Below are 22,203 nucleotides of genomic sequence, written 5' to 3' on the forward strand. Positions count from 1 at the left end.
GATGGGAGATTGGGGAAGGGAAATAAAAGAAGAGGCTGGTTATTTTTCACACATTTGAATTATGCTGATGGCTCGCATATGGCATTTCAATTTGGGCTTTTAATGGAAGAAAAGGATGCTTCTCAGCCAGGGTGGCCAAAACAACGTGGATTATTTTTTTTTTTCTAAATTCTGCACTTGATACCTTTTTTTGTTTGTTGTTGTTGTTGTTTTTTATTATTATTATTTATTTTTTTTTTTCAACCCAAAAAATTCTGTAAGCCCAGGATGAGAAAAGAGGGACATTCACTGTTAGGTCTATAAATACTGATGTGCTCCACAACAACCCCTCCCCAGGTGGTCAAGCTGCAGCATCAAACAACTACACACAAATGAACAAACAAAACCAAGCATTACCAGCACTTCTCATATTTATATTTTTGATTTTATTTTTATTTTTTTTATTAAAAAAACAACCATTATTACAAATGAACCATTTACTGGAAGGCTTCTGCCAGGGAGAACTCTCATTTCAATCTTCTTTTGTGAATAAAAGGCAGCACAGTTAAAACCCATAGACAATAAACAACCCAATAACAAAAAAAAAAAAAAAAAAAAAGAGTTTCAAACCATAGCTTATAATTATGCAGTTTCCTCAATGTCAATAAAGAAGCTTTTGTTAAAAGCCTTCAATTCAGAATTGTGTGGAAGACTTTTAGAACACAGGGGAAGAAGGAAAACAATGTTTGTTTCGTATGTATATATGTATTGCTTGGATACCGTTAGTGAATTCAACACATTTACTTCCTCCAAAGCAACCACCAGACATACGGTCGGTCCTGAGTGACGCATTTGCCCAGAAAGCTGAGCACACACCAGTCATTCTGGCCAAAATTTCCCATTTCTGGCCTTGGTTTGGAGGATGGCTTTCAATGAGCTCACACCTGGCTTCCCACTTTGGGAGCCTGGATTCCCAGAGATGGGAGCCTGGAAGAGAGGCTTTAATTCATCCTCTTCTGGTGTCCCCGAGTGAGGTGGCCCCAAGGTGAGCTCTGAGCATCTTCCCATGCTTCTGAAGCAGCGCTGAATTAAGCCCCTGCCCTTGTACATCGTAGGTATCAAGCACCAAACTGGTTATGTGAAAAACTGCAAATTAACAACTACTTTGTAAAAACAAAACGAACAAAAACAAACAAAAACCTATCCTCGGTGGGGGAACTTTAAGGTCAAAAACAAATAAAAACGGTCTTAAAATATATACATATATATATGGCTTTTAGTTTTTCCTATCCATTTCACTGGAAACAACAATAAATTTAAGGGTGATATTTGGTTTTTTCCCTGTAGCGTTCAGCAGGGCGGGTTGGATGGAGGCACTGGCTGCAGCTCAGAACCCGCCCGAGTTCTCCTTCATCTTTGCTAGTAGCCTGGAGTAGACGGGAGCTGCGAAGGAGAAGAACAAGGTGGGTTGGACAGACACACAGACACCATCCCCTCCCACCTAAGCTGCATCTTGATTGCAGCAAGACCACAGAATAAACTTTTCTTTAAGGGACAGGACATAGGATAGAGATGAGAAACAAGCTCAGGAGGTTGCCTTACCTAGTCGAGGATTCCTTTGAGAAACCTGCATGGAAAGAAAATATAAAGTTTGAATAAATACAATAAATCTCCGACAGCTATAAGATGACTTTACATGGCAATATTTCATCCTTAGTCTCCAAAAACTGTCCTGGAAGGTGCTGGGCTAGAGTCAAGGAGCAGCACCAAGCTGCCTCCTCTGTGGCATGTCTGACCTGCGGTTATACATGATGGCTTTCATAGAAGAAAGCCTTCTGTTTCTGAAATTTGGGCAGTCATATTCGGTACCTGCTTGTTCTTATCCTGACACTGTCAGAAGTGTCGAGTGGGATGGATGAATGACCCTTCGGTGCCATAGGCATTATTGGGATTGACACATACAGTAACGTGCCAAGGCTGCATCTCTGGTGTGCTGCAAATTGTAGGCTTCATGTTGCAAAAAATATTATTTCTTATATCATTTAATGACAAAAGAAGAGAGGATTGATCAGTCCATGAAACACAGCTGCTTATTCTCTTTGTAGGTCAAAACCTGAATGTGAGGTTATCTTCAAATCACTATTAGCAAAATGTAATTTCTGTAGTTCTACAGTGACAGTTTTTTTGCTTTGTTTTTGGTTTTTACCTTAGATAATGCAGATGCCTGTTTGAAGATTTCTAATGCGGGATCTGCAGGCTCGTCACCTCTTTCTTGCGGCCTTGAAGCTAAGGGTGGGACACAGACAGCACTGACATTACTAGGTGCGCAGATATACAGATGGCATTCAAAGCACACAGGATGCTTCCTTCCAGCATTTCAGAGCATATGCTGAAAACCCCATAACAGATTAATCCTCCTCAATAAACTGAAGGAATTGCCACAAGTCACCTCCCCCTCCCCAAGCAAGGACGGAGATGATGCAGCTTGGGACCAAGACGAGTCCACAGCTCCAAACCTGAGCCAGCTGCAGCCCCCAGCCCCTCCTGCCCCCTCTGCTCAGTTCCTTGCTGCTGCCCACATTAAACGAGAGGGGTTTGTGCACCCTGGTGGTGCAGCTCTGAGCATCCCAACCATGACCTACCCTGAGGCTGCAAGACGGAGTTGACGGCGTGAATCACACCGTTCGTGGCCATGATATCGCTCTCTGCAACAGGCTCCTTGTTGACATGTATTATGTTGTTTTTCTGTTTGGGAGAAGAAAAAAAAAAGAAAAGGAGAAAATGAGAAACTTTTGTCATCAGTGCTTTCCAATTTCATCTAAAAAAAGAAAACCCGCACACCCTCACTTTGCATTCATTCATTGCTGGCTGGCTGTAGACATTTTCATCTTTTCATCTCTGTTGCCAATTGAGAAGGCCATAACACCAAATGATAGGTGGAGCAGTCACCAGCAGGTTTGGGAGCACAGACTCCCTACATGGGCTGGGTGGGAGTGCTGAGCCGCCGTGGCAGAGCCCTTCCATCAGCATCCCAGTGCTGCTGCCTGCACAGAGAGGGATTACTACAGAATTTGTGGCAGGAGTGACAGGGGCTGGACGTGGCAGGAGCCTGGCACACGAGCTGGCCAGCTCGATGCACTTTGGAGCACCAGCCTTTCCATTTTTGTCCTGCTTTTTCTTCCTTGTGCAACAAACGGGCCATGAGTTATTTATTCTGTGAAATATATCTTTTTTTCCTCAGTAGGGGATCCTGCATTCTCTTAATGTAGTGCAGAATTTCTGAGATAAAATTGTGCATCTAAATAAATCCTGCTGTGCTAGAGGAGCCCATGCAGAGATCATTTTCATTACGCTAAAAAAGACGTGTTAGCTGAACAAGCTATACATCTAATTTATTTATATTTTTTTTTCCCCTATGACTCAGAGTTAAATTTATAACAGCTCCTGGAAATCATTTACAATTGGTCTTCTGGGGAGAAAGCTGAAGAAAACCACATTTCAAGGCTGCCAACTTGCTGAATTGAATACATGGCAAGAGTCTCTCCACTACAGCCCCAAAAACACTGCTGATGGGGCCGTACACACATTCAGAAGAGGTTCCCATAGCACCCACATGAGCACAGACATTCTCTGCTCCCTGACACAGACATCTAAACACATAACAGAGGCAGTGACTCACAGCGCTGACTTCCAGTTTGTCTCCCTGCATGGACTTCAGCCTCACGAGCGCGCTGACCGCGCCGCTCACCAGGATCTCATCGGCCATGTGGAACCGGAGGATGTTGCCAAGCTCCTTGGCATTACCTGGGGGGAGAAAAAAAAACATGTATGTTTGTGAAACTGCGTCAGTGCTTGTTTCCCATATTGCATGTGCTGGAATGACATTACGTGGAAATACTGTAATTTCCTAAAGGGCAAGGAATTGATGTAAAATTAAAAAGACCGATCAGAAGCACCTCAGATGGAGCTGGATAGGACATGGGGGCTGTTCCTGCCTGTGCAGGTCAGGATCCAAGTGAGTCCAGGAAGGATGTTGTCACAGTGTCCCAGCTTGGCACACATCAACCCTGCCCTATATGTGAAATCCCTATCTCTTGGTTATTTTGCAGTCTATTCTTTTTCTTACTGTGCATTATATGAGCTTTATTCTGTTGTTGCTTTCACTTCCAAGGAAGTTTGAAGACAAAAAAAAAAAAAACAAAAACACAACAAAACACCAAAGAAACAAAAAACCTTATGTGAAATAGAGCACCCTGTGCTTGCAAACATCACTATTTTCATCAACACCAATGACACTTTGCATGGCATGATTCCTGTCTAGGAAGGGGAAGAGTGCAGGAGAGATGTCACGGATGGTTTACAGGCTGTCAGCCTGATCCCTGCCTCAGAGTCTCTCTCTACTCTTCTATCTGTGCTTTGAACCAGATCTCAGGAAGGTAAGAGGCTTCCCCTTCACCACCTGTTTTCCAGAAGAGGCAGCGATGTGCACAGCACGGCCAGCAGCCCCGCTCCATGTTCTCCTTTAGGGGCTGTGACTAAAACCCAGAGCAAAACCCAGAGACGGGCGATAGGGAACAGCTAGAGTAAAAACTGGCCTTCAGATAAGAAACCAGAGAAGCTACAAGCAAGGTGGACTTCTTGTTTTGCTGCCTCTATCTGAACACACTGTGAGCTTTTTTTCCATTACCATTTTTCTATTGTGGCCACAGCTCACACTGCGTATCCTCACCAGCATGATTCACTTCTTCATCAGAAGCATAAGCTAAATATTTGCGTGAAAAAACAAGAACATCTGAAGTGCCCACATCTGGGATGCTTCATTCCTGCAGCCGTTTATAATAGCTACAGAACAGCCCTGAAATATTTACACATTAATCACTAGGCTGGGTGTGCAGGCTGATATTACCAATTCCTCGTTCATGCACTTAAAAGGATAACCAGCCACCATGGGCAGATGCTCCACAAATTATGACGCCAATGTTTGGTTGGGCCTTAATGACGAGAAGACATTACACTCAAATACCTGGCATTGTTTCCAACCACAGCCATTTTCCAACATGAAGAAAACAAAAAAAATCCTGCAGCTTATCCTGAAGAGGGTTATTAAACATTCCCATGCTTTTTTTTCCATGACTGGCCTGCATGTCTGTGCTTTTCAGGATATCGGTCTCTGTTTATCCTAGACCGGAATATTTGTTGTCTTCTCAGGACCAGGTAGGACTTCCTGCTTCGTCCATGTACAAATAGATGGAACAACAGCTCCATCCTTTTACTAATGAAATTCCATACAGTGTGGCTTGAGTCTGAATGTGGGCCATGTTTTCTATTTGCAAAACTTACTTTAGATACCCTGATCCTGTGTGACTGATGTCCATTTTCACTTCTCTCATCCCTGACTGGAATTTCATAGCACACACAAGTACAAAGGAAGCATAAACCCATGCCCACAGTTTTTGCAAGAGTTCAGTGCCACTGCTTTCTGTGCATCCTCAGGTTTCTGCTGGCTAGGGCTTATCCTAATGAGTCGTGTAGGATGTCCGTGCAACCAGCAGACAGACTCAAAGAATATGGCAGACAAACTGAGCCATTGCTCAGGTATCACACAAATAACACACAGCAGCTGTTCACCCGAATGCTCTAAAAATGCTCACCCATTAGCTTGTTCAATTCCCCTTGTGGCATGGCTCGGAAAGCTTCATTTGTTGGAGCAAACACCGTGTAGGTACCTGGCCTGTTCAGGTTCTCCGTTAGGCCTGCAGACTGGATAGCAGCCACCAAGGTACTGCAAGACAAGCAAAGGTACAACATTGGTGGCTGCACCACAAACTACATCTGTTGGTCTTTGAGCAATAACCTCTTGTGTTCAAGAGAGTTGTGAAATTACAATTGCAAAATCCTGCAAAATCGATTAACCCAAATGTCGATCGGGTAGGAAACGATCCCATGAGGTCCAACCAGAACATGTGAGAAATGGCAGAGCCAGCTGGGGATGCTGAATCCTTGGGGACAAAGAGGCTAGTGAGGAGACACAGAGGCTTGGCCGCAGCAGTACTGACAGCAGAGCTGGCTTCAGAGCTGGCTTCTAAATGTGCTCACAAGAGGACCACACACTCTTGGCTCACACTTCAATGAAAGATTACTTAAGTCTCACTCCCTATAATTTAAGAATGAGACCGTGGTTTTGGGTAATCTTTCCATGTAAAAAATAAAACTTATATGTAGTCATGACTACGATCCATAATAAATAGAATAACAAATAGAAAGCAGAACAGCAGCTCCTCTGCCCCTAGCTGGCACCTAGGAAGAGCAGAAAGGTCACCTGAAGCGATGGTCTGCCTTGAGAACATCCATCACGGAGCCAGTTGGTGGGGTCAGCATTTTGTCCACACTGAACAGGGTCCCAAACCTTCCTCTCTTGTCATGGGCAGCAATGCAGGCGTTTTCAATACATAGGTTCTGCAAACACAATCGCAGAAAAGCAACCTGATTAGTATGTGCTTTGAAAAAGGGATATTTATGCATTTCATAATGCTCAGTTACACTTTTTTTTTTTTTATGTTAACTGTACCATGACAAGATGCTCAGCCTGCAGAATATTTATTACTTATGGTAAGGGATAAGAAAAAAAAATTTAGCCCTCGGGTCCTGCTCACAATGAACCGGTCATGTAGAGGCAGTGGTTAAACTAATTGGTTTTGAGAAATTCAACTGGTTTTAAGAGGCCAAGGCCAGACCCCCACCCAGACAGGCTCCCCACACGCTGGAGATCCCACCCCGAGCACTGCCAGCTGCAGGCACCTACGTTGCGGTACACAAAAACTCTCAGCTCCTTGTCACCCAGCGTCTGCAGTTTCTGCCCGTGGTAAAGGTATTTAGAGGAGAGCTGATCTTTGACAATGTGGTTCAGAAGCAAGTTCTTCATGTTGCTGTCAACAGAGACGGGTTTATCTGCAGCAAAAAAAAAAAAAAAAAAAAGAAAAAAAAAAAGCATGGAAACAAGCAGTGATTCATTTAAAATGACCAGAGACACTAAAAACATCCAAACAGAGATCATTACCCACACCAGATTTTAATTTTGAAGCTACATGCCCCTGTCTGTAGCTGAGGCATTTAAGGGAGAGTTTGCATGTTTGCACACTGAAACTCAGCCAAAGAGACACTGTTTGAAGCAGGTCTGTGGCCCACACTGACAGGAGAGAGGGATTTACTCCCCAGTTTACCTTTGAATACATCATTCACTGGGGCAAGGAGGGTCACTCGCTCGTTGCCTGTTAGATGAGAACTGAGCCCAGCTTGTCTGAAAAGGTTCATGGACTCAGACACTTCAGATTCTTGGGCCAACTCAAACAGGGTCTTAGCTGGAAAAAATAAATAAATACGTAAATAAAGTAATGCATAATAACCTAATGCATAATAAAAAGGCAATCCATCCATTTCTACAAAATTCCTATGCCCTCTAAATCCATTATTTTTTTTGTCAAAAAGAATAATAGGCAAAAGAAAAGCATGACAAAGAGATGCAAAAAGCCTCCAATACCTGAGTCAGGGATCAGCAGTTCATTAACAAAATGTACAACGCCGTTAGTAGCCAGGATGTCCTTGTTGGCAATGATGGGCTTCCCGTTGAGGGTCAGCTCTTCCCCACTGCAGCCCACATCCAAGGTGGTCCCTTCCAGAGTCTCCATCGTGAGGCCAGCGATGATGGCCTCAGCACACATGGCTGACTTCAGGATGTGGTGGTTCAGCAGGTCTGCAAGAGAAGCGAGTGCCTTAGTGAGCTGGAAAAGTCAGACACGGAGTTAATGCAGATTTAGGGGCTCTCTTCAAAGGGGAGGGCCCCCTTTGCATAGGGCTCTGCTCTAAGGGGTGTGCAGTCATTTCAGATTGTGCTGGCTTTAATTCAGCAGCCTGTGAAATGAAGTGTTCCAAAAGAATAATTTTTATGCACTTGTCAACTTTAGTTTTGTGTGGTCGTTTGATTCATTTGTCAGGGGAAGCTATGCTGATAAGTTCTCTTCTGTCTCTAGGTGGATAGAAATCAGCATCGCATACAGGAATGCTAAATAAAAGGGACTGCTCTGGCTCCCTGCTCCAAATCTGGTACCACCCAGTGCCACGTCTACACGCCTTCATCCCAAGAGCTCTGGGCTGTCTGGTTTTAAAAGATGGAAGCTGCCCAGTGTGTTTACTGCAGCTGTTGTCAGATCGTGTCAAGGAGCAGCTCAGCTCAGATTCAAAAAAGAATTCAGAAGAAGTGCAGAGCTCTCTTCATTCTTTCACTGGCCTTGGCAAACAGGCGCTTACCCCTCAGGGCTTCGGGGTCCCCCAGGATCCTGTTCAGGGTCTCTCGTGGGATCTTCTCAAAGGCTTCGTTGGTTGGAGCCAGGAGCGTGTACTGCCCTTCGCTTTCCAGCAAGCTGTTGAGGTCAGAAGCAGCCACAGCAGCCTGCAGAGAAATGAGGGTAAAACACGTCCAGCCAGAATGCAAAGGTCAGCAGCTTTGTCCAGGCAGTCACTGAGAGACGGATTTATTACAGCTTTTAGAATTTCAGAGCACTTACAAAAATCCTGAATAGCTTCTTTCAGCACTTTGGTCCCTTTATAAAGTTGGCCTGGCCCTGTGGTTCTCTTGTGCTCCAGAAATCTGAGTACAAGAGCCTTTTTTGGCCAGCCTCAGAGCCAGCGTGAATACCCTGATATGCCTGGAAAGGGTCATGGTAGTTCCAGTGAATAATTCAGACCAGACCCTACTGCAGAACCCCCCTGCTTTCTACTTTTTTCCTTAACTTGGCAAGTACCAAAGCAAATAAGTTGATATTCATCAAATCTGAAAAGTTAACATCTCCTAAGGCCAAGTTTCTGATACAATAGCGAGGAGCCAGACTCTGTCTACATCTTTTTACTGACAACAGTAGCAGGGTGACAGTTATTCTTACAAAACCCTGCTTCCTGCTTGCACTGATACCAAAAATACCTCGTCCTAAAGTAAAATAACTTATATTGGTACAAGGGTTTTATCAGCAGCTTTAGTCACGGCACTTAGGCACTGACAAGCTTCAATGGGAATGGGATGAGTGAATACCTTTAGGGATCCCTGGAGCACACATTGGTTAGACTCACCCTAAGAGTTTCTAGGCTTTCCTCAGTCTCGACGATGTGCTGAATGTTGTTTGTGGTGGTGGAGATGACTTTGTCGATGACATGGACCACCCCATTGGTGGCGTGGTGGTCGGCTTTCAAAAGCCTGGCGCAGTTCACAGTCACAATCTGCAGAGGGAGAGATGTAGGGGACATTAAGTGCACTGAAACAAGAAGGTGTAGCAGCCACTGCTGCTTTTCTATTTCAAACGCAGTGAGCGCTATAATACTGAAGCAGCAGGAGCCAAAATGTGGTTTCCTAAAAAAAAAAGAAAAAAAAAATCACATAAAGAATAAGAATGCCCTATCAAAAACCATTTGAGTGGTATCATGTTTAAAGAGCTTTGAAAGTAATCAGTGGTTTTGTCTACCCTAAGAAAATATGCAACATCAAGCACTTCTCCAATCACAATGTTATACAGCAACATGGGCAACTTCTCTGCAACAGCATCTATGGAACTAACCACTTATAAATATTCTTTTCAAGCTCCTTCTGAACATCTATCGTGAATCAAGAGTTTTCAGCCTAGGCATTAAATAGTCCTGGATGTCCATGGATAGTGCAGGAGGTGAAAGGCAGCAGAAAAGGAAGCCCCTGGTGGGTAGGTTTGATGCAAGCATCTTACCCCGTTGGGATAGTGGTGAATCTGGATAGGCAGGTTCTGGTACATGGAGTTAAGCGTTGTCCCGTGCTTCAGGTCATCCGTGAGGACCCTTTTGTTCACCATGTGGTAGCGGAGGGCGTTGAGCAGCTCGATGTTAACATTGCTGACCAAGGAGTCCAGCGTTTCCTGAAAATCAGCAAAATTCATTTTTTGTGCTGAGCCTGTTGGTGGGGAGAGTGCGGAGGTTTGGCTGCATCGAAGGTCCCCGTGTATTAGGTGAGGTACTCAACCTCATGCCACCAGGGCAGCTCTAATTTCCATAAAGCTGCATCTTTGGCCTTTCAGCAGCAGCGAGCAGCTCTGGAGGCCCTGGCCTTGGCAGACAGATGGGCAAGGGCAGCAAGCCCCGGTGTGGGGTCACTGCATTCAGAGGATGCTCCATTTGGTGCATCAGAGGACAGCAGTGGCAATTTCAGGAGTGGGAATTTCACAAGACACAGTGTGAGAAAAATCAAACCCAGTGTTAAGGAGATGGAGATGTAGCAGAGCAGGGGAACTCACTGGTGCAGGGAGGCTGCAGGTTTGCAGAGGCTCCAGTTGGGACTGGTGCTTGTACCAGTTAGTAAGAACAACCGGAGTGGTAAAGTGGGGGCAGCCAGAAAAATAATGAAAGGGATGGAAAGTCCCTTGCTGTGGTCTTAGTGCAATATCTGACATTAAGAAATAGGGAAAACTGAATGAGGCGATTTCTGCGCCTACCCACTGGGGAGCATCCAAACCTCTCTCCAGTGTTGGGCTCATTCAGAAATCAGGCTCTGAGGTTGATGGACCAGGACAGTGATCCCCATCTCAGAAACTCACAGCCCTCCCTGCATCAGGACCGTGCCTGTTCTGCCAGCTGGGGCTGGAGTCAGACCCCTGCAGAGCCCGCTCAGAAAGCCAGAGGAAGAGGGGAACGAAGAGGAGTTATATCTTACAGCAGACAAGGAAGCCCAGGCCTCATTACTTGGGGCAAAAATTGTAAAACTCCCAGGTCCTTCGATTTCTGGCCGTAGGTTGGACCGGTCGGAGTAGAGCTGCGTGGTGGCCGAGCCAACAACTCCCAGGGTTTCGTAGATGTTTGAAAGCGGCAGCGCTGCAAGAAGAGAAGGTTATGATCCCGACAAACCACTCATCCTGCTCTGCACTGCCGACAGAGCTGACCTCAGTCACAGCTGTGTAATCCAAAATCTGCTCTTTGGGCTTTGCTGTAGTCACACTGCATGTATATAAATGTAAATAGGTGGAAAGCAGACTCGGTGTACCTGGCCCAATACACGCCGCTGCTCTCTGCAGCCCCATGGTTGAGTTCCAGCACCCAGCTCAGGGGAAGGAAGCTCTGGGACAGCAGGAGCAGAGCCACCAAGCCCCCTCCCAGCCTGCCAGCAGCTGAGCTGTATTTGCTATTAAGTGAAAGTTTTGCTCAACTCACCCTTGCCAAAATAGAAATGAGCAGAGACTGGCAAAACTGTCTGCTGCTTTATCGCTACCTTGCATTGCATTTCCAACACAGCTCTATTACTTGTTGGACTGAGAAATTCCCCGTGCTTGATTGCCTTTAATTATATCCGAGGTTTTTACGTTGTCTGGGATTTTTTGCATGCTTTGGAGCTGAGCTGGTGCTCAGCTGGTGCTCTGCTGAGTCTGTTTTTGACTCGTTCAAAGCAATCTTGCGCACCAATTGCAAAGATCAAATCCACTTTGAGCAATTTTCTAATATTTCCCTTCAGCGGGCCGAGGAGTAATTTTAAGAAGTGTAAAAAATGTCAAATGTCTTTACCAGCTGGGCAGCCTTTCTCTCCAGGAACTTTTTCATATCCAGGACAGCACTCGTAGCTGATTACTCTGGAACAAGAGATGGACATGGCAGATTAACTGATAGCTCCTCGCTGCCTTTTCTCTGTTAGCTACTGTCCTGTCTGCGCTCATCCCTGGTGGTGAGGTTTCCGAAGCAGCATCTTCCTTAGAAACACACACTTGAACAAAAGGCAAACCACAATTTTTATCGCCTCCAGCGCTGCATGTTGCCAACCTCCCCACAGAACAAAAACAGACAATTGTTTTTCAAAACCACACTTGCCCAGCAACTTTGTCAGTCCCTGCATAAACAGGGGCTGGAGACTGATGGCACGGTCCCAGCAGATGACCTGAGCAAGGCAGCAAGCGCAGCACAAGATCGAATCAGGACCTACACAGCACAGAGAGAGGCAAGGCAGAGACCAAAATATCCAGTATATCTGATTTATTTGCTTATTTTCAGGGGGAGTCCAAGTCATTGAGTTCAGCCTCTTCCACAGGAGGGTTTGGGGTTCTCCCAGTATACAACTGATTGCAGTTTGGGCAGCACACTGCAGCTCTGGTAAGGCTGCCCTACAAACCCGCTGAGCATCCCCCCATTTCACCCCATTCTTTGCCACCAGAAAATATTCACTTATTAAGAGCAAAGTTGGCATGACAGGCCTGGAGGCAAAGGGACACCTCTGGTCTTGGATGCCCTGGCCCCAGGACTTGGAATAAGCCCTGCAAAGACAACTTCGCTGGGATGCCTGTGCCTAGGTGGGCACCCCAGGGGGTGATGCTGCACCCCTGGCTTTGCTACCAGGGGGCAGGGGTCGGAGCCCCTCCTGGGGACATGGGGAGCCCCAAGGATGACAGATGCTAAAGAAGCACGAGCTGCCTGACTGCTGCAGCTCAATGGGAAATGGAAGTCATCTGATTCTCAAAGCTGCCCTTTAAAGGGAACCTGTTTTCATACAAACGGGGAAAAAAAATATTAAAAATCAACCCAGAAGTTGCCTGTTTATTTTTCACAGGGGTTTCTTTCACTTATTGCTTGGTGTGAAAGGACGAGGCAATCTGTTAGACGGGCTAGGGCAGCGAGGCACTAGGTGTTCCTCCCAAAGACAAACCTTTCCTCTGTGCTCCTGCCTGGATTCGAGACAAGCCTGGTGCTGTAGTGCTGAGCCCCGGCATACTCACTGAGAGAGAAAGGAAAAACCTCAAACTTCAGATATTTGTCATCATTTTAACACTGTTAACAAACAGTGGAAATGCCTGGGGTTTAAGAGGGAATTCTTCAGGGTAATTAAGAGCCAGTAAGTGAAACAAATACCTGCTTTTCTGTGACAGAAGCAAATAAATTCTGTGTCACGGTTTCCTAAGAGAATTACAAAGCAAACCCAGACTGATTGTCTAGACATTATATATTCCATGTGGGAAAGAGCTTGCCTAAAGCAATCCCTTCCTTTGACTACTGGAGATCTTAACACCCTGCTGCTCCACTTTCCCCAGCCCCCGGCTCGTGTTCATTACAAACACACACTTTCTCCCCCCACCACTTCCCTCCCCGACCTCTGATTTTTCTTTTTTTCACCCTAGAAACTAAATCCAGTCTAGACAGTTCCCTCGGTTCAGACCTGTAATCAAAGACGACGAGCTGATTAAAAAGAAATCGTTGCAGAGTTCAGCATAAATAATTCCTGAGTGCTGACGTGGGCTTTAAAAGGCGTATTTATGGATCGATTGGAGATTAATGAGCTGCGAGGAGGGGCAGGACGAGGTGCACACGAACTCGGGGATGCTGCTGCTCCAGCAGCTGGGTGAGGGCAGCGGGATGGGATGCAGGGACCACACCGCCAGATTTTTTATTATTTTGGGGGATGGGGGAATGTCTCCAGCACCACCCCACTGGGGAAGCCAGTGGCAAGCAGCACCAAGGCCAGTTATGGGGTTGGCACAGGCCCCAGTCTCTGGAGCTGACCTGCCAGCACCGTCTGGCTCCGTGCACCACGTATGCCATTCCCACCCTCACCTCCCTGTTCCTTCTTCCCATCTTGTCCGGTATGATCTCAACTGTGATTTTTTAAAATTTATTTTGACAAATAAATAACTAAATAAGAGCTTTCTGAGTACTAGAAACCTTCTGCAAAGGGCCAGGTGAACACAGAGGTGCTCAGCCAAGTGTTTGCGCCTACAAGGAGCCAGTCCCAGGGATCGTGAAAACATCTTCAGCTTCAGCCACTTGCTCTTCTGTGGCTGTGCCTTGGTGAAAGCACAAGAACACCCAAAGACATCCAGCCCTCAGGGAGCAGCATGGCCATGGCTGAAGGCTGCTCCACTTAATTTCCAGGATTTGGTACCCTACACCTCTATATGAGAGCACGGCCACTCCTTTAACACATGCTCCTCCGTGAGCCCCAGCAGAGAGGGGCTTTGCCATGCCAGGGGTGGCTAACCTGGCCCTGCAGTCCACAGGCTTTGGCTGCACCAGGAGAGGGACCAGAGGGCAAAGGATGCCCTGCAGCACAGCCCTGTATGGAGACATCGCCCCACCTGCGCTCCCCTACACCACCGGGTAGGCAGCACTGGAGGAGCTGCGTGGTCAGGATCAGAGCATCAGCTGGGGGGCTGCTCTTAATGGCAGGGGACAAACAGTGTTGGGATAAAGCCCTAAATGCTCCCCAACCACGCAGCAGATTCAGCACAAAAGCCAAGCCAAGTGTTTAGAGACACTGCACTGCTAAACGTCCCCGTGTCCTGGTGCAGAAGCAAGCTCCCTGCCTTTTATTAGCCATTGTCTCACCACCGCCGCATTCTTAGGGCCTGAAATTAAAATTTAAGTGCATTTTTGAAGGTAATAAAAACAAGCTAAGGCATGTATTAGTGAATAAAGATCCATTTGTAATAATTTCCTGTAATAAGTCCCATATGTTTCGTTTTTACAAAAAAGAGTGCCAGGGCTCATATTTTTTCCTGAATAGAGAAAAGTAAATCAGACCAAAAAAAAAAAAAAGTTAAGAGGAAAAGAAAAAGAAAGTACTAAGGGGCAACTTACTGCTACTAGTTATGGCTAGAAGAAAAAGATAATATGAGAAAAAGAAGGAAGTTGTTGCCTTGTTCATTACACAAAAAGAGCGCGTGTGGGAGGCATTCAGCTGCAACCCCCACTTCTAGGAGAATGAGTCCAGTTCATAAGGGAGACAGAAAAATATAAAAAGCGCAGACGTAACTATGAGAATATACCCTAAATAAACTATTTCTTTGGCCTTGGAATAGCCAACAGTGGAAAATTACCTAATTACCAAAACAATCTTGTTTCAGTGCTCATTAAAATCAAAGCAGTGTCGGACTTCTTGCCAACTGCCTTATCTCACTTCATCAGACAGTAATGCAATGATAAAATGTACATAAATCCTCGATCTAATTTCTCTCTAAGTGCGTGAGCCAATGCTTTAGCAAAGAGAAGAAAAACAGAGGAAAAAGAAAAGCAGATAAAGAGGTGGGAGTCCCCTTCTGATGCATGAGTTGAATTTTCCATCGTGCACATCCAGCTCCAGCGGCGCTCTCCATCCCGATGGACCCAAAGATGCCCATCAAGAAGCCAGCGTGCAGAGCCTCAGCACCAGGTCTCATGCTTACAGCCCTAGCTGATTTCTTTCTGGATTTCTTTCTGGACACCGCTCCTCTGACAGTGAGCCTGCAGCAGGCACCGGAGGGTCGTGCACATGGGGACAAGGCCAAGCACATCTGAGCCTCTCGTGTTGCTGCGTGTCTCTGGGCTCAGGATGTGACCATCCCAGGAGCATCCTATGACTTACTGCTGTTGGCTTGCAGTAACATTTCTGCCCTTCTCTCTCAAGGCTGTTTCCCTTCTCTCAGCCAGCTCTGCGGGAGCTCGCTTTGCTTCTCTGCAATACCTGCTCCCTCGCTGACCTCCCTCCCTGCTACCTGTTTGAAACGCAGCTCAGAGCAAGAAAATAAATCAAAACTCAAAACAGTCAAAGCTATCTTCCTAGAGGCAGGTATTTGCATCTGCAACTGTATTGCCACTTCCAACTTGTGGCACCACTGACCCTTTAAGCAAATAAAGAAGATAACGGGTCAAAAGTGAAGTAGTTGAGATGTGTCAAGCATCTCCCAACCCAAGACTGCTCCTCTCAGAGATGGAAAAAGCCTTTAGGAAGAGGAGAGAAAAGACTGTGCTTATCCACAGGTGCACCAGCTCTGGTGGGAGACGGGCACAGGGTCCCCTGCAGGGCTGCAGGAGTGCATCCAGCCACCAAAGGGAGGACCCAAGGACACAACTTCGGGAGAGGGTTTCTGCCCCCAGGCATGCTGCCAAACGTGCCAAACCCTGACTGTTTCTGGGATTTAAAGACACGTGGTGCTCTCAGAGGTTCTCCCAGCCTCACGCAGAGAGAAAGTTTGGGGGTTCATGCTGAGCACCATGGACTGTACCCATAAATTCTCCTGAGAGCCCAGACACCAAGGATGGAGCAGCACCAGGCCCCGACACTGCTATAGGAGTCTGATTGCTGCAGCATAACGCCTAACATCCCCACCGGCTCCTGATTGCTTCCAGACGCCGGGAGCACCACGTCCAGTGGGAGCCATCACCAGCAAACGCCTGTAATCAGAGCTGTCCCGGGGTCCTCCGGAAAATCTGAGTCAAGGCACGTGTCCTTTGTTCTGCACAAGCACTGCAAAAGGGCAAAGTAAGGCACAGGCTCCAAAGCGACTAGGAAAAGAGGAAAAGACAGTAAAACCCATTGTTGAGATGATGCGAAGTGAAGAACGGTGAGCTAATCCCACGTGCAAGGGGAACATTATCTCATAGGTTAACACGCAGGTTAATGGTGTGTATGCTTCATTCTCAGCAGCGTGTCACTGGAGAAGACATTTGGGGAAAAGCAGAGCAAGAGAGGTTGGAAGAGACCACCCCAAATCCCCAGTGAAATTCGGAGGGATGCCAGCCCTTCCGGCTCCTTCTGCAGATAAGTGACTGAATTGTCTGCCAAATACAGCTGCACACTTGGGTTGCTTGAGGTTTAGTTTCTGATTTGCTGCAGGGCTGAAGCAATCCTGGGGTGGAGCAGCAAAGCCACCCCGTGTCCACAGCAGTCTCATTTTGTTGGGAGGCCTACCTCCAAACAGGCTCTCCTATCTGAAGGGGCAACAATGATACCATGGCATAATCTGATCCATTTTATGTTAAAAAAGCCACTATTCAACCAAGATGAGAGTCTGAACTCTAATCATCCATGTCAAGTCTTACTGGATTTAATGGTTTTGTAGAATTAGGGTTTGGAGGAGGGTGCTTATTTCTTTTTACAATATTGCTTCTCTCTCTTTTTTGCAAAGAAAATTAGACAAGGGAAACCTGCCCGACACACGGTACATCCTGCAGTGCATCCTCCTGAATTACAGAACTGTCTTATTTGAGATGGATTGACGGGTAGAACAATGAAAGGCCATGCATGGGGACAATTTGACCTCCCTCCTCACAACACCTACACAAAACCAACAATTCTAAATCTGATAGCCAGCAAGCGCAGCTAAACCAACAAAGGCAACCAAAATAAAAGCAGCCCAGCTCACCACAGCTCAAGATCTGCTGTTTACTTCACAAACATGGCTTATTTAATCCACAGTAAAGAACAGCATGTTCCTATAGATCCAGTTACAATTTACATTGGACCACACCAGAGGCACACCGGCTGATTTCTGCTGTTTGTCCCAGATCAGTGGTTTCTTGCCGTCTGTGATTTCAGCCTAGAAGAAATCTCCTGGACTTTCCTTTCAGTTTTTGCTTTCTGAGGAGGGATGGTGTGTGGCTGGGGGGTCACCACCTCCTGCGACCCCTGCGGAGTCCCCAAAACCATCTGAGAGCCGCGGGGCCAGGGACAGCAGCAGTGGCTAACGCCGTGTGCGTGCTCAGGCTGGAGCCAGCAAACGTCCCCGAGAGCCTTGGTTGGCCTACACCAAGAAGATAGCTTCCCCGTGCTGCTCTACAGCCTGGCAGGGAGTCAGGCACGCGATTATCTGCTGACTGCATCACTCAGAGGAATGTCCCGAGGCTGCCCGCATGGCTACGCTACGCGACAGCTACTTGAATATTTTTGTTTGCGATCTTAGATGTGGAATTGGCCTGCGAGTGTAATTAACTTTCCTGGTGGAGTCATCAGAGTGCTGGCTAAAACTGACACTTCGTTCCCCTTATTTCTGTTTCCTCTTCCAAAGAAAACATGTGTAGATGAATTTTGTGTTTTCTCCAATAACCATCAGCTCCGGGCTGCCTTTTTTTCTTTTGTTTCTTTTATTTTTTTTTCCAGCTAGGCAATATTGGGCCTAGCAGTAAGAGAGGCACAGCTAAGTACCAGAAACCATCTGGACCACACTTCTTCACAGCATCAAGAGCTATACAACATATATAGATATGCAATTAGAATAAATCACCAGGGTTTGAATTTACACGGTATTTTCCATTCTTAACATTGAAGTGTTTCAGAATCATGTTTGTCAATTGGGAAAAAAACAAGGCACAATTTTTTCTTTGTTAGTGAAAGGCTAAAACAGCCCTTAGCACACACAATATAAGTTCACCCAGTGTCTGTTGCACCGTTTGCTTCCCCCACCCAGCAGCTGCCTCCTCTTGGGTTTTGGGGTGACCCCGGAGGGCTCCCAAGTACTTACGTTGACTTCCCGCAGATCTTCCTCTGGTACCACTGCTTGCAGTTCGTGAAGTATTTCCTGTTCGTGCCGATCAGCTTCTGCACCGCGCAGACGTTGGGGCTGCAGGGAGGGACAGAGCAGAGGAGGGTCTGAGAGCCCAGAAAACCCCACTGTGGGTGTGAGACGAAGGGAACATGGAGAGCTGACTTTCCAGGTCTCAAAGTGAAGGAAAGTGGTGAAAGAGTCCTCTCTACCTCTCTCCACTCTGCAAGGTTATTTCTTCCTTCACTGAATGCAAGGCTTGGCTTCTCTCCATGCTACACCCCTCCCAAAATATAAAGGAATTGAGTTAAAGATAGTAGTTCAGTTGTGATTTCTATGGTGAACACCAACTTCTAATTTAGAGACCTAAGTGTAATCCAATAAATTTCTGCAATAATTCAAATACTTCCCCTAAACCCATTATTTTATTGTTTAGGACCTAAAAAAAGGACATATTTATCAGCACCAAAACCAAGATGGGCACTTTTGCTGTCCAACAGACTGAGCCTATGCTGGACACAGACGTGAGCTACTGGAGGGGAAGACAAGCAAGTGGTACTGTCCCACTGGAAGCTGGCAGCAGCCTTCCAGCTGTCAAAGAAGTGGTGTCATGGGGAGCAAAGCTGTGGTCACACCATTCCCAGCTCACCATCTCCAGTTGCCACTTGCCATGGCTCATGTGCCAGCAGTTCTGGCCACGAGTGTGGACAAGGCAGGGGCCTTGAGATGTGATTTTATAGACGTGGGCTTCAGCCAGAAGTACAGCAAATGCCCCAAAATACTGCAGATTCTCAGCCCAACTGCCCCTGGATTCCCAGTACCAAAACCATGCCCTGATCGCAGCAGCAGCACAGAAAGTATGAGCAGCGTTGGCTCCCAGACTAATAAGGGGAAAATAAATTATTGAGTAAAATACATAAATCATCACTTTGGAAGCACTCTGCTCTGCACCTTCCAAGGCACACATCCTGGATGGGACATGGAGCTGCTGCTGTGGAGGTCTCACTGATCTCCTTCGGGAAGCAGACAGACATTTGCCCCTGTTTGGCTGGGACACCGCCACTCACCTGCCCCAGCCACCAAAAGCAGGCTCTGCAGAGGCTCTACAGCCCACTGCCAAGCCCTCCTGCAGGCGTATTTGCTTCACACCAGCACCCAACACAAGTCAACCTGCCCATCCTTAGTGTAAATTCAGCAAGAGCTTGGCTTGCCTTCAACAAGCTTTTGCTGATGTGACTGCAACAGGGCCCTGCAGAGGCAGGATTTGACCCTGCCAGACCCTGGCACCACCACAAGGGACCAAGTGTGGACCCATGGGACCTTGGGGAATTAGGTTCACTGCATCTCTTGTTGCTGCCCTACCCAGTAAGAGTGGGTTGCTGCTGCATGAAAGCATTTAACTCCCTTTCTATACATAAGGTGAGGGACAAGGAGAAAGAATCTACTGAAAAAAAAAAAGGTAGAAATCACAAAGCCAAACTTTCAGCTGGTGCAAGCTGGCACCAGCTCAGTAACTTCCACGCCAAACCCCGGCTGAGAGACACGTCTGTGCTCAGTGACTCAGCCCACCTCGGCTCCTCCGGCCCCGGCGCGCCGAAATGTGGTTCCAATTACACTGAAATTCCAAATCTTGCCTCGATTTCAGCGTCTGGCTGACGGCAGTGGACAATCCCTCTAATATTCATCTTGACAAGCCTGGCTACTGAAGGACTTGTTTGATCACTTCCCCCCTATCCCTGGGAGCAGCCTGCCAAGAAACCTCCTGGGCAGCCCCAAACCTCCTGCTTTGCCCCCTCCTCCCTGCCTGGGACCCGGCGCCGCCGGGCTGCTCGCTGACTTTTTGGGAAAAACTTCCCAGTTTTAACCCTGTGCTTAGCAATCCCCCCGAGGGCTGTGTTATCAATGATTCCCACAGGCAGGCTGTAGTAGCAGCTCCCCGCCGTGCCTGTTCTGGTGCGTTGCCCAGTCTGGCTTAAAATGAATTTGTCAACACTCTCCCCGCTCCTCGTTGGAGTTCATCACCTCTGCCATGCCGTTCCCAGCTGACTCGCGGATAAAACCGCCCATTGTTTGCCTGCATCTGAAGCCTTCCCCTTGGCAGGCAGCAGCTGGGAGCTGCCGGGGCAGGGGCAGCCCTTGGGAAGGGGCACTAAAGAGCAGGACCCCCCCTATGACCTCCCCAGTCCCGCAACATCTCCCTGCTGTGACTGCACCCACGCACCCAGATTTCCATCTTCAGATGTTCACGCTCCTCCCCACATGCTTCTCATCTCGCCCCCCAGCACCTGAGCTGATTCACTTTAAAATAATTAAGCTGTACGAGTTTTGCTGCAGAGCCAAGCCCTGCCACCCAACTTGTTCCCAGCTCAATGGGAGCATTGATGGTGCCGGGGGATGCTCAGAGCAGAAAGGGTGGCATTCCTGCTCGCACATCCCTCCAGAGCTCCTTCCTGCAAGCGAAACAACACGCCTCACATCCCAGAGCTTTTGGGCTGCTTTTCTGTTGCCGTGTCCCTTTGACACATCATTAATCAGCGTTCAGAATTTAGTTTAAAAGCTCGCTCGGGATAAATTGCTCTCTCCATCGGAAAGCAACCAGCGAGCCAAGTGCTGCTGTCAGCTCTGCCGGGTTTATCTCAGCAGAACTTCTCCTCATCTGTAACCCTGCCACAGCAATGCCTGCAACCCTTTCGGTACTGAGATTTTACCAATAGGCGTCCGCTCCGAATTTGCCTGTAAGGTCCTCCGTCCGGTGAGATACCCAAACAGTGCTCCCCTTCTTGGAAAAGGCTGACCTGGAGCCTTGCCAGGTGACATATCAAATTGCGATATTTCAGCCTGTTTTTTTACAATGCGATTCGTGACCCTGCCCTCAGCAGCCCATTTAAATGGAAGCTGCAGCTCAATCAATGTCACCACCGGGAGAGACAAGAGCCAGCTGAAGCGTCTGTCATCATTTCACTCTGCCTATTCCCATATGTTACAAAAGCAGTGGGGGCAGCCATCAACAGCTGGGTAGCTCTCCTCCTATCAATAAAAAGAGTCAAACCACACAGCCCATAACACATAGACATATAGAGATGTCTACCTGCATTTTTGGGGTGTTTCTTATCTCTGAAGGCTCTGATTAAATAAGGGATTACTTTGCTCAGGAAAACTTTCAGGACTTAAAGAGCAAGTTGGTGCTTACCCCACAGACACCCCTCAGCCACTGAACCAAGTTTCTTTCTTTTTCTGCAAACTCTTGAAAAGGGGAACTCCTTCCACGAAACGCTTCAGTGAAAATCTGAGGATTTTTTTTTAACCCCTTCACGGGGATAAACTGATGAAGAGCCGTCTAAAACGACCACCGGAGCATGAAGCATCCTGAAGGAAAGGAAGAAAGGGGAAAGAAGGAAAAGCCCCCGGGGGTGGGAAGCCCCCGGGCAGCGAAGGAACCCGAGCCGCGACCCCCGAAAAAAAAAAAAAAAAAAAAAGTTTTGGGGGTGTTTTATTATTTTTTTTCCCTTCCCCTCTCCCCTTCTCGCCCCGGGGGCGCGCAGCGGCCGCTTACCCGTGCTGGCGGCCGCGGAGGCGGCTGTGCTGCAGGACCTGCTGGTACGGGGACTTGGCGGCCAGCCCCAAACCCAGCCCCAACCCCAACCCCAACGCCAGCAGCAGCGGCAGGCGTGCCATGGCCGGGATGGGACGGGACGGACCGGGTGGGACGGGTCGGGATGGCTCGGGACGGGCCGGCGGCGCCCGCGCCTCCCGTTAAATGCGGCGGCGGCGCGGGGCGGGGAGCGGAGCGGCCCCGCGGGGGGAGAGGAGCCGCCGGGCGGCCCGGCCTTGCGGGAGGGGAGGGGAGGGGAGAAGGGGAAGGGAGGAGGGGAGAGGGAGAGGGAGACGCCCCCGGGGAGGGCATCCGTCCACCGACCCATCCACCGACCGACTCACCCATCCATCCACC

General features: G+C 47.7%; 1 protein-coding gene across 1 annotated transcript; it reads right to left on the bottom strand.

The window, feature by feature from the left end:
* Nucleotides 1-443: 443 nt before the first annotated feature.
* TGFBI (transforming growth factor beta induced) lies at nt 444-21,974 on the bottom strand. Its single transcript, XM_032196933.1, has 17 exons — nt 21,808-21,974; nt 18,234-18,332; nt 11,542-11,606; nt 10,700-10,857; nt 9,744-9,908; nt 9,100-9,246; nt 8,284-8,425; nt 7,517-7,729; nt 7,200-7,337; nt 6,782-6,927; nt 6,299-6,435; nt 5,631-5,761; nt 3,659-3,783; nt 2,622-2,724; nt 2,186-2,265; nt 1,582-1,606; nt 444-1,422 (listed from the first exon to the last, which is right to left on the bottom strand). Exons 1-17 carry the CDS (start codon nt 21,927-21,929, stop codon nt 1,367-1,369), a joined length of 2,052 nt encoding a protein of 683 aa, XP_032052824.1. The 5' UTR covers nt 21,930-21,974; the 3' UTR covers nt 444-1,366.
* Between the last annotated feature and the right edge of the window lie 229 nt (nt 21,975-22,203).

The sequence above is a fragment of the Aythya fuligula genome, chromosome 14 (assembly GCF_009819795.1).
Source record: "Aythya fuligula isolate bAytFul2 chromosome 14, bAytFul2.pri, whole genome shotgun sequence".
In the NCBI taxonomy this organism is placed as follows: domain Eukaryota; kingdom Metazoa; phylum Chordata; class Aves; order Anseriformes; family Anatidae; genus Aythya; species Aythya fuligula.

Bases quoted from the DNA above. Each gene is read 5' to 3' on its own strand.
- TGFBI (XM_032196933.1), bottom strand. From the start codon at position 21,929: ATGGCACGCCTGCCGCTGCTGCTGGCGTTGGGGTTGGGGTTGGGGCTG. The intron at 18,333-21,807 runs GTAAGCGGCCGC...CCCTCCCTGCAG, and splicing joins CTCCGCGGCCGCCAGCACGG to CCCCAACGTCTGCGCGGTGC. The intron at 2,266-2,621 runs GTAGGTCATGGT...TCCCACCCTTAG, and splicing joins CTCCGTCTTGCAGCCTCAGG to CTTCAAGGCCGCAAGAAAGA.